This window comes from Phyllopteryx taeniolatus, chromosome 3 (genome assembly GCF_024500385.1).
Source record: "Phyllopteryx taeniolatus isolate TA_2022b chromosome 3, UOR_Ptae_1.2, whole genome shotgun sequence".
Lineage (NCBI taxonomy): Eukaryota > Metazoa > Chordata > Actinopteri > Syngnathiformes > Syngnathidae > Phyllopteryx > Phyllopteryx taeniolatus.
Genome location: NC_084504.1, coordinates 12,522,677 through 12,535,438, shown reverse-complemented (window position 1 = coordinate 12,535,438; position 12,762 = coordinate 12,522,677). Strand labels below are relative to the sequence as shown.

The window sequence follows — 12,762 nt, the reverse complement described above, 5'->3', positions numbered from 1 at the left end:
CACGCACACAGGAGAAAAACCCTTTGATTGCTTACCTTGTGATGAAACATTCTTCCTTAAGGCACACGTGGTATCACACATGATGAGACACAAGGAAGAAAATCCCTTTAGTTATGGAACTTGTGGTAAAACCTTCGCTCAAAGGCGAAATCTGTTGTCACACATAAGAATACACACGGGAGAAAAAGCCTTTAGTTGTTCAGTTTGTGGTCAAAGCTTTAGTCAAAGGTCCTATTTGACTGCACACATGCGCAAAAAACACCAAGAGAATAAAAATACTTCTGGTATGTTTTCGAAATCGGCGGCATGGTGGACGACTGGTTAGCACATCTGCCTCGCAGTTCTGTGAGTGTGAATGGTTGTTTGTTTCTATGTGCCCTGCGATTGGCTGGCAACCAGTTCAGGGTGTACCCCGCCTCTCGCCCGAAGATAGCTTGGATTGGCTCCAGCACGCCTGTGACCCTAGTGAGGATAAGCGGTACAGAAAATGGATGGATGGGTGTTCTCGAATTGTCAACATCATATATAAATGGTACAAAAGCAGTAAAAAGCATACATGTACTGCCACAAGTCATTTTTACGTATGTTTTATTCTTTGCTATAAAGCCGATTTTGTTTATGAGCAAAATATTGGCTCCTTAGTTCCAATGAATTAAGACATTTTGTACTATTTCATGCTCTCACCTTTGTGGGAACAGTTTGGGGATGGCTAAGGGGATGGGGAAGTGCTATTGAGCAGCTATGGGAAGATGAGGAGGAGAAGGAGGAGGAATAGACCTCTACTGCAAAGGTTAGAAAAAGCACATATGAGTGATGATGAGGAAGCCCGAGTAGAGGACTCAACGTAGCCAAAAGATGAACCAATGATGAACTTCGTATGAATCTCATTTTTTTGTATGGATATTGTTTTTATCCACAAAGAGAAAGGTTAATAAAAGTCTTCCCCAATTAAAAATTTTTTAAAAATCTTAACTGAATTTTGCCTTTACATTAAATCAATAAAATGTATTAAAAGACCACAGGAACAGATCCTCTTTAACATCCTGAAGGAATTCCCCACTGCATTGAGCAAAACATCCTGTCTTTATTTAACTTCATTTAATTTTTTTATCATATGGCTACTGACCCCTTGGCAGTTATGTTAACATTTTATGGAAAATGATTGTATTGTTAAATAAAGCACACAAAAAAAAAACGTTGTTCCTTCACTAATGTGACCCCACAAATAGGCTTCTCGAAGATTGGTCAAAATGTCCCATAAACATCCAGGTCATGGTAATCCGCAAAGGTTCAATCAGGGCAAGTGGACTGCGCTTGTTTGTTGAAGATGTTTCACTTTCAGTCCAAAACGTTTCCCGAGTTCTACATTTTCAGTGTGGAGTCCCTCTATTTATGTCTCGGTTTGTGTGTTCCCTGGGGATGGTCAACAATAATGTGTTGTTGTCCAGTGTGGTTAGTGAAATGACCATCCTGCATACAGTCGGACAAAAAAGTATTGAACAGCCACCAATCGTGCAAATTCTCCCACTTAAAAAGATGAGAAAAAAGATGAGGGAGGCCTGTAATTTACATCATTGGTATACCTCACCTATAAGAGACAAAATGAGAAAGAAAAATCCAGAAAATCACATTGTCTGGTTTTTAAAGAATTTATTAGCAAATTATGGTGGAAAATAAGTATTTAGTCACCTCCAAACAAGCAAGATTTGTGGCTCTAACATACCTGTAAATTCTTCTTTAAGAGGCTTCTCAGTCCTCCACTCGTTACCTGTAATAATGGCACCTGTTTGAACTCGTTATCAGTATAAAAGACACCTGTCCATAACCTCCAACAGTCACACTCCAAACTCCACTATGGCCAAGACCAAAGAGCTATCAAAAGACACCAGAAACAAAATTCTAGACCTGCACCAAGCTGAGAAAACTGAATCTGCAATAGGTAAGTAGCTTGGTGTGAAGAAATCAACTGTGGGAGCAATTATTAGAAAATGGAATACATACAACACCAATGATAATCTCTCTCAATCTGAGGTTCCATGCAAGATCTCACCCCGTGGGGTCAAAATGATCACAAGAATGGTGAGCAAAACCCAGAACTACACGTGTGGACCTAGTGAATGACCTGGAGAGAGCTAGGACCAAAGTAACAAAGGCTACCATCAGTATCACACTAAGCCACCAGGGACTCAAATCCTGCAGCGCCAGATGTGTCCCCCTGCTTAAGACAATACATGTCCAGGCCCGTCTGAAGTTTGCTGGAGAGCATTTGGATGATCCAGAAGAGGATTGGGACAATGTCAGATGAAACCAAAATAGAACGTTTTTGGTAAAAACTCAACTTGTCGTGTTTGGAGGACAAAAAAATGCTGAGTGGCATCCAAAGAACACCATATCTACTGTGAAGCATGAGGGTGGAAACATCATGCTTTGAGGCTGTTTTTCTGCAAAGGGACCAGGATGACTAATCCGTGTAAAGGAAAGAATGAATGGGGCCATGTATCGTGAGATTTCGAGGGAAAACCTCTTTCCATCAGCAAGGGCATTGAAGATGAAACATGGCTCGGTCTTTCAGCATGACAATGATCCAAGACGCACCGCCCGGGCAACGAAGGAGTGGCTTCGTAAGAAGCATTTCAAGGTCCTGGGGTGGCCTAGCCAGTCTCCAGATCTCAACCCCATGGAAAATCTTTGGAGGGGGTTGAAAGTGTGTGTGTTGCCCAGCGACAGCCCCAAAACATCACTGCTCTAGAGGAGATCTGCACAGAACAATGGGCCAAAATACCAGCAACAGTGTGTGAAAACCTTGTGAAGACTTACAGAAAACATTTGACCTCTGTCATTGCCAACAAAGGGTATATAACAAAGTATTCAGATGAACTTTCGTTATTGACCAAATACTTATTTTCCACCATAATTTGCTCATAAATTATTTAAAAAATCAGACAATGTGAGTTTCTGGATTTATTTTTTTTTTTTTTCAGATTTTTGTTTCTCATAGGTGAGGTATACCTATGATGAGAATTACAGGCCTCTTGCATCTTTTTAAGTGGGAGAACTTGCACAATTGGTTGCTGACTAAATACTTTTTTGCCCCACTGTATATTTGAATTTCATTTAAAAAAAAAAAAAAAGAATTTGAAAAAACTGAATTTCAATTTGTATTTTTTAATTTCAAACATTGCAATTCAAAACAGAATAAGAATAGTATAATTTGAAATTGAATGTATTAGTTTGGAACTGAGGTCCAATAAACTTGAAAGTGAATGTAAGATTATTTTATCTGCAAAGAAAATTTAATGTATTTTCGCATTCAATTTTATCATTTCAGATTGAGTTGACAAATTCAATTTCAAATTAGCTGCTTCCTGTCGCGACGTCATGCAGTCGCGGACCAATCCTAGCTTCGCCTCAGTGTCTCGGTACGTTCGGACCATGCCCCGAGATTGCAGTTCTCGGAGACAGAGCGCGCTCCATTGCCTATATGTACTAACGAGCGTGTTGGCCATTGGCGGGAATACGTCAGTACGTCCGCCATATTGAATGTGTCAGTTCTGCTTGTACCAAACGACACGCTCCGACAACGCCCCGAGTTTTCGAATGTACAAGGCCACAGAGAGCGCGCCTGGAGTGACCTTCCCAACATTGTGCGAGCGTTGTATCCGCGCGACTAAGTGTAATGCAACTATATGTTGATGAGAAGAGCTGGGTGTAAAGGGACGTATCAAACAAAACTGGGAAGTCGGGGTAGATATTTTTCCCCCCGACTTTCCGACTTGGACCTCTCCCAGATTGAGTGGCGTTCCAGTGCACTTCTTGGTCGAATGCAGCATAAAAGCCTTTCACACTGCACTTGGCAATGAATGGGAACGGCGAGGGCGTCAGAGCGTTTCCCACTAACCCTAACCCACTCTAATCCGAACCTTAACCCATCCAAAACCACCTTAAAACCCAATCCTAGCCCTAAACCCAACCATAACGAACGTGTTTGTTTTTATTTCGTACAAATGTGACACATGTTATCTCGTTACATCCGTGACGCAGGAGCCAATCATGTTGCAGCGGGGCGTGTCCTGCCTGGAAACTATGTGGAAATCCTAATAACGCAGCTCGACTGGACTGGACCTCAGCACGAAGGAGAACGCGCGAGGTTGAACTTGTGTGGTCGTTGACCTGTCTTTAACGTCACGATGTTGAAAGAGTTGGTAAGGGAGCGACTCATTGCGGCCGCCGACGAAATCTTCGGGCTGTTTGACGGAACGATCGCGTCGTACGAGGAGCAACTTTGTCGAGCGAGAGAGGAGACCGAGCGACACCGACGACAACTGGAAGCTGTTTATAAGACTCACATTGTGATATGCAACAAAGGTCTGTTCGCTGAACGTCTACTTAATAGTCACAACATTGTATTTGGCTAATAAGTGCGTTAAAACTACATTAATGCAGCCAACGCTGCCTTGAGGTCACGTGACGGTTCGCGTCGAACGTCGTAAGCTAGCCTGCTTTTACCGACGTGCCTACGTGGCGGACATTAAGGGGTGGGCAATACTTGGAATTGTGGTATCGATCCGATACCAAGTAAATACAGGGCTAGTATCACCGATTCCGATACGTTTTATTCTTGAAATGTCAGATGGTCATTGAATAATTTTGTGATATTTGCATTGAGTCAGTTGATTTATGGTTATGTAAAACACAGCGCAAAGATTTTAGCCAATGAAAATGCTTTATGAACTAACTACAACAATAGAAAAAAAATGTAACAGTATAAAAATAATAAAATAATTATTCTATTACCACTTTCAGGAAAAAGTCACAAGTGCAAAACAACCAAAAAAGCAGCAACGTAACAAAAATATAACAGTGCCAACATCACAACAAAAGTTACTTTCCATTGCGCGATGTTGTGAAAAATAAAGTCAGTAGTGCAAATGAAGTGTAATCTACAATTGGCTCTCATTCTTAACTTTTGGCTCTCTGCTCACAAAGCCCTCCAAGGATGAATCTCTTGAGGTGCCCTTATGGATCTGTTCCCATATTCACAACAGGGTTATAGGTTTTTGTTCAGGAAGAGTTCCATGTTTCTTTGCAACCTTGCTCAGACAGGGAAATGTTGACTCGTTCATTTTCCAGTGGAAATGCAAGTAAATTGCTGGATGACAGAAGAGAAACTGCCGTATCGATCTCGCCACGGTAGTAACAATCAGATACCAATACTCACCTTGGTATCGATAGTATTGATATTTAGATCGATACGCCCACCCCGAGTGCAGTCACGTTGCCGTAGAAGGCAAATGGATGGACACTGAAATTAAGTCGTAATTTCTTCGTAAATCGTAATTAATCTCCCAACCAATTTTCACGAGGATTACTGTTTGGTCAAGACCACAGCATATGCTATCAATAAAAATAACATTTGAACAAGCAAATTTTTTCACCTGAAAGGGGCGACCAGTTCCCTTGTCGTAATTGTACGCCATTTTACGCAACCGTATGCAGCACAATGTGCCAGCATCCTTGGTCTTTTGGTTTTCTTGCCGTCCACACACGTAACGATGCCCTGACTACTTTTCCCTTTACAACAACGGAACTGGGAGTAACCGTTACAGGTAAAACATTTTTTTCAAATGTTATTTATTTACAGCAAACACCATGTCGTTGACAAAAAAGGAAACCTCATGAAAATCGGTTGAGAAATAAGCAAGTTACTACTTAATTTCAATGTATTGCGTTTGATGGGCTCGTTGACCTCCTCAACATGGCCGTCGGTTAGCCGCGCTGCTACAGCGTGGTGGCGTTATCTGCTTTTCATAGAGATGGGCAAACTCATTGAATTCCTGAAGACCCCCCCCCCCCCCCAATTTTTTAAAAATATAAATAAGAAATTGGATTTTACCCTGGCGACACGGTGAAGACTGGTTAGCTCATCTGCCTCACAGTTCTGAGGACTGGGGTTCAAATCCCGGCCCCACCTGTGTGGAGTTTGCATGTTCTCCCTTTGCTTGCGTGGGTTTTCTCCGGGTACTCCGGTTTCCTCCCACATCCCCAAAAATATGCATTGCAGGTTAATTGAAAAACTCTAAATTGCCCGTAGGTGTGAGTGTGAATGGTTGTTTGTTTATATGTGCCCTGCGATTGGCTGGCGACCAGTTTAGGGTGTACCCCCGCCTCAGAAAAAGAACATCATGCCAACAGTCAAGCATGGCGGTGGTAGTGTGATGGTCTTGGGCTGGTTTGTTCCTTCATGACCTGGACAACTTGCTGTGATTGGTGGACCCATGAATTCATCTCTTTAACAGAAAATCCTGAAGGAGAATATTCAGCCATCAGTTTGTGACCTGAAGCTGAAGGGCACTTGGGTTCTTAGAATCAAATGAGAGTAGTGGCTAACAAACGGTCTGTTTCCGCTGACCACCGGTATGATTAAACGGGTACCACTCCATCACACAATGACATACTGTACGGTAGAATCACAGTAAAATTGCCGCATGTTGGGTCAAACTGTGTGTGTTGCTTGTGTCCTGCAGATGTCCAGCAAGTGGAGGGGAGCTCCAGGTTGGAGCAGGAGGATCCACAGCCCCGCCACCCTAAAGAAGAGGAGGAGCATCCAGAGGTCGTCCACATTAAAGAAGAGGAGGAGGCTGCTGCCATCAGCGAGTTGCGACTGACTGGTGTCTATGTGGACAGTGAAGACGACAAAGCTAAATCACCTGAGTGGTCACAGCATCAGCATCAAAGTCCAAGTAGAGACCACTGTGGAGGGCCACCACCAGACACCATTTTTGTTCCACTGTCACATGGTGACAACACAGAAGAAACTTGGAGGAGCGACGCAGACGATGGTGACGACAATCAGTTGAAATGCTCAGAAAAGGAGACCACTTTTGGCAACGGGGAAACTTCACAGACATGTAAAAAACGTCTAACCTGCTCTGTTTGTGGTAAATGTTTTGCTAAACATCATATGATTAGACACATGAGAACACACACCGGAGAAAAACCCTTCAATTGCCCAGTGTGTGAGAAAACATTCTCTCTTAAGGCACATGTGGTGTCACACATGAGAAGACACACGGGAGAAAAACCTTTTAGCTGTGCAACTTGTGGTAAAACCTTCTCTCAAAGGCTGTATCTGGTATCACACATGAGAATACACACAGGGGAAAAACCTTTTAGTTGCTCAGTTTGCGGTAAAAGATTCACTCAAAAGCCGAACATGGTGTCACACATGAGAACACACACTGGAGAAAAACCATTTCATTGCTCATTTTGTGGTAAAGGATTCACTCAAAAGCCAAGTATGGTGTCACACATGAGAATACACACAGGAGAAAAAGGCTTTACTTGTTCAGTTTGTGGTGGAAGCTATGCTCGTAGGTCCAATTTGACTGCACACATGCGCGCTGAGCACCAAGATAATAAATGAAAATACTTCTGGTATGTTCTCAGAATGTGAAGAGTATGAGTGTAAAAGCGGTATAAAACATACATATACCGTTTGGAGGTGGTCCTGTTGCAACATGACTGTGCACAAAGCAAGGTCCATGAAGAAATTGATGTGTGTTTGGTGTGGATGAACTTAAGGGCGCTGCACAGAGTCCTGGCCTCAACCCGATAGAACACTATTGGAGGAAGATACTGAGAGCCAGGTCTTATTGTCCAGCATCATTTCCAGACAAGCTGTTATAGCTACAAATGGTGCACTGATATATTAAACCCTATCGATTATGAATGGGATGTTACTTAAACTCATGTACAGGTCAAGACACTCATAGTGACAATGCATTTGTGTAGCACTCTTTTGAGTGTGTGAAGTAATCAAGCAATATAAATAACACATTCAATATCAATTATTATTGACAGTATTCAAGTGATTTGGTAATAAATTAATTGAAGCAGCAAAAACATTGAGATGACTACTCTTTAGGTCGCCGAGGTAAAAGTTGTAGTAAAACTCAAAACAAAATATCAGAATTAAGACTAGTATAACATCAATTTGCTAACGGAATTTGACTGGAGTCAAAAGATTTGCGTAATGTGAACGGTAAGCGCAAAATGCTATAGACAGGCTAACAAAGCTAGCATCTTTAGTGCAATAGTCATGTTTAAACAATTTATATTTGAACACAAGCTGTGGCATCACATTCCAACAGAGCATGCAGTGATATTCACAGACATATATTCTTTATCTTCTTTATAGAGTCGAATAATATTACGGTTTCTGTGTTTCATCATTAAACCAACCTGTTATGTTTTTGCTGCCCCCTCGTGGCCAAGGTACCACCACAACAGAAAGAGCAGAGAGCAATGCCCCGTGAATTATCCTGATGCACAAACTGTTTAATTCTTGTCTATTCTATTTAATTATATTACTGTATTTTTTATATAAAGTACAAAACTGACTTATACACTGTTGAGTATTTCTTTTCCTCTAATTAAAAACAGGTTACGAAAAATGGTGGTGGTGCTTTTTGGGGTGCTAAAACGAGGATTAATATAATTTCCAATCTTTTCAGTTGGGGAAAACTGTTTGGTCACGGAACAAGTTAAATTTGTAAGACAAGACAGTAGAAGGATTTTTGTAAAGTGACTATAGAGTTAACATAGTCAAATGAAAAATATTTTTTAACAGGACTCGGGTGATGTGATGTGATGATCGTTGCTGTGACATAATTAGTGTACTGTATATTCATATATAGATTATAGTCGATAAATACATTTAACAATTGTTTGTTTGGTACGATAAATTCCAGTGCTAACTATATATTACATATTTAACGTGCGTTTTTAAGTACTTTCCTGTGAGCTATACAGTTATGCTTATAATTTTACATATGCTGACCGAATTTGTTATGTGTATATATATATATAATTATTTTTTTTTGTTGCTATTTTTATTGTGCTATGGTACAATTAATATTTCCAGCTAACAGCACAGTCTTAAGTCTACACAACAAACAAGACTAAATATTAGTCCTCACATCTTTTGCTCTGATAATTCCAGTGGTCCACACAGTTATTGGTTGGTGGCACATCACGGCATTGACTGTGGTGGTGGGCTAATAACATTTGTATAGTATGGGATAGGTTTTAATATGGATAATGCAAGTAAATAATATGCATCACGAGTGCTTAAAACCAGTACTAAGAGAAAATAAACGTGCTTTTAATGTCGAGAATCTTGTTGGGCCTTGGCTCCAGTTGCTTAACCAAGCAACACTCCAGTCCGGCAGGTGGTGCTAATGCACCCGAACGCTCATTGCCAACCGCCATTCAACTCAAACTGGGAAAAAAAGAAGAAGAAAGGGAAGGAAATTAGCATAACTGTTAACGCTGGAACGACGACGACGAGTAAAAGGCGACGTTATAAAGTGTTTTCCCCTTTGGGCTTTTAACTCTCTACAACATCAAAATGTTGAAAGATTTGGTAAGGGAGCGACTCATTGCGGCCGCCGACGAAATCTTCGTACTGTTTGAAAGAACGATAGCGTCGTACGAGGAGCAACTTTGTCGCGCGAGGGAGGAGAGCGAGCGACACCGACGACAACTGGAAGCTCTTTACGACACTCACATTGTGATACGCGGCCAAGGTTCGTTGACATTTTCTTAAGTGGTTCGCAAACTTTTTACACCTCATCATTTTTTTACTTTTTTTTTTTTTAGCTCTTTAAGTAGCTGCTATCCCAATTAACAATATGAAAATACAGTAGCATAGTAGGCCTGCGTGTTCATAAAATTATTTTCATTCTGAAAAAGTCTGGGCTGTAATTTCACACTGCAACTCTGACCGAGCCTTGCAGGTGACCATCGGAGAGACTTGTTCTCTGTTTGTTTTTGATGAAGTTCATGTCAGAAAAGGCAGATTCACATAGATTGATCCAAACAAGCTGGCAACCTTCACCGCTGTTAGCACAAACCTGCCATCAGCTCACAGACGTTTTCATCCCGTAGTGCGCTGCCCAGTGGGTCGCTAGCATGGAAGCTTGTGTGGCACATTGTGAAATGTCTCTCCACGTTGTGTGTCACCACTGTCACTCCACAAATGACACACTCAGGATTTTTTCACAGTGGTAGAAAATAAATTGTCCTCCCATTCACTGTGAAAGTGACGTTTTTGGGCGGTTAAATCATCTCAATGTCACTTTGCCTACTAGCTTCTTTCCACAAATGCTCTGGTTTGGTCACACGCTACAATACAACCTTTGTCTTTTGTTAAATGTTGTCATTTCCAAATTTAAAAAGAATAGAAAATGCTAGGTGCACCAAACTCTTAAGTGGAGTTTAAAAAAAAATATATATATATTTTTTAAGAATAGCAAGACCCTAAAATTAAGAAGTAGAACTGGTGAAGATTTTTTAGAACAGGCTTACAGGCACCGCATTGGTGACCCCTGATGCATAAACTGATGTATTTGTGTTGCTCATGTCCTGCAGATATTGAGCAGCACGGGGGGAGCTCCAATTTGGAGCAGGAGGATCCACAGCCCGCTCACTTTGTAGAGGAAGAGGAGCGCCCACAGCCTTTGTACGTCAAAGAGGAAGAAGAGGAGGCTGACGTCAGTAAGTTTCCACTGACTGGTGTCTGTGTGGAGAGAGAAGATGACGAAGATGAGCCATCTCAGCTTCATTATCGCAGTCTAAGTGGAGACCACGGTGGAGGACCACCCCCAGACAACCTCTTAGGTCGTGAAGGTGACAACAAACAACGGAAATGTCCTAAACGGGGGAAGAGTCTTGGCAAAAATGAAACTTCAAAAACGCGTGAACAGTATTTTATCTGCTCAGTTTGTGGTAAAGGTTTTGCTAAAAAATCAATACTGAATAGGCACTTGAGAACACACACAGGAGAAAAACCCTTTCATTGCTCAGTTTGTGGTAAAAGATTCACCCAAAAGCCAAGCATGATCTCACACATGAGGACGCACACTGGAGAAAAACCCTTTCGTTGCTCATTTTGTGGCAAAGGATTTACTCAAAAGCCAAGCATGGTGTCACACATGAGGATACACACAGGAGAAAAACCCTTTAGTTGTTCAATTTGTGGTGGAAGCTATGCTCGGAGGTCTAATTTGACTGCACACATGCGCACACACAACACAGAAAGAGTAACTGTTTTGCAGTAGTCAACCTTTATGTTTTTATTTTAGTCTTCTGAAGTGTTTCAAATGTTCTGTTTTGTAGTGCAGTCCACTTCAAGTCATTGCTGTCATCTTCCGCTTACAGCACAGCTGATTCATCATCGTCTTGACTCAATTTTGGTATATTCGGCGATAATTTGTCCATGCATTTATGTTGTGTTCCTTCAAACGGCGAATTGATGATGTCATTGTCCAAATACTTCCAGACCCAATGCTGTCTTCTCAGAAAGTGAACATCACATGTAAAGGACTCAACAGCAGTATAACATATGTATCTAACACAATGTCTTTTTGAATGTATCTTTTGTTCTTTGCTATAGGAACAATTTGGATTCTGACCCCTTTGCTATTATTTTCTTATCTTGAGATGTCATTAAGTTATGGAAAATAATATGTTCAACTGTTGTTCAATTTACCTTCAAAAGAGGTTAGGTAACAAATGCTTGCAATATTTCAATGGCAGTAGCCATTTTGATTTTCCCAGTCAGCCAATTGAATCGCTGCGTTGTTGTCATGTGACAAATCAAAGCATAATTAATACACAGTCATCTTTTAACCCTTCTGCGGTTTCACTGTGTCGCAGATCAGACAATTGTACATCAGAGCTGCCAAATGTCACGGAACGTCTGTATTTTGTTAGGGAAATCACCTGACCTTGACGTCATAACACTGATAGTTCCAGATCATGGGGGGAATCCAGCGTCTGACGTTGGCGTCACGTCCACATTGAACAGCTGCTTGGTGGATGCTATTTCATTATGATCTATTTTGATGTCTGAGATCTGATTAATCAGCTTTACTAGACTGGTACTTTGATTCAGGCTGCCACTGCGTCCGCCATTATAAGGTTGATGTAATAAAAATATTTAAATGACAACATATTGAAGCCATAATTTGATAAGATTATGACTCTCGCAAGGTAATTGTTCTTTACAAAGTTGTGAAAATATGGAAATTTAGACACATTTGGACATTGTTCTTGAAGTTAATTTTTTTAGTTTGGCAGCTGTGGTACATATATACATTTATATTGCATGTATAAATGTATTTCGATTTTTAACTATATTGCAGCGATCATTTCAGACTTCCCAAAAACAACTTGCAAGGCAGAACTGGCTTGCACAACTGCAGGTCTACAGAAAAGTAAGCATTGTTAACTAATTGAATATAGCCCGACACCGCGCGTTCTTTCACGAGCTACCGATGGCCACAACTTAGGCCGAGTAACTCAACCACGCCAAATCTACACTCATGAATCAACAGGCCAGGCCTCACCTTTTAAAACGATACACATTCAAAGTCACAGATCCTACTACAGTGTAGCGTGTGGGGATGGTGACCCGAGGTAGACAAAAATAATAGCTGCACACCACATGCATATTGTATTGGTATGATGTATATAGTTTTAAAGTACAGTATGTAAATGATAAATATACGGTTGCTAGATAGCACATTTTTGCCTAACGTGTGCGTTCTGTAAGATAAATGAGTATGCTTTGTGGGATGAGAGAAAACAAGCAAAATATAATCTCATTAGTCATTTATTTGAACTTTTGAGGACAACAGAACGAGATGAATGAATAGCTCAGCACTTCTGTGATCACTGCAGATCAATAGGTGGGAATCC

The 12,762-nt window shown here is 41.1% G+C and overlaps 1 protein-coding gene across 1 annotated transcript; it reads left to right on the top strand.

The window, feature by feature from the left end:
* The first annotated feature begins 4,052 nt into the window (after positions 1 to 4,052).
* LOC133475807 (zinc finger protein 432-like) lies at positions 4,053 to 8,405 on the top strand. Its single transcript, XM_061769241.1, has 2 exons — positions 4,053 to 4,365; positions 6,525 to 8,405. The coding sequence occupies exons 1-2, from the start codon at positions 4,188 to 4,190 to the stop codon at positions 7,421 to 7,423; spliced, it is 1,077 nt and encodes a 358-aa protein (XP_061625225.1). The 5' UTR covers positions 4,053 to 4,187; the 3' UTR covers positions 7,424 to 8,405.
* The last annotated feature ends 4,357 nt before the right edge of the window (positions 8,406 to 12,762 follow it).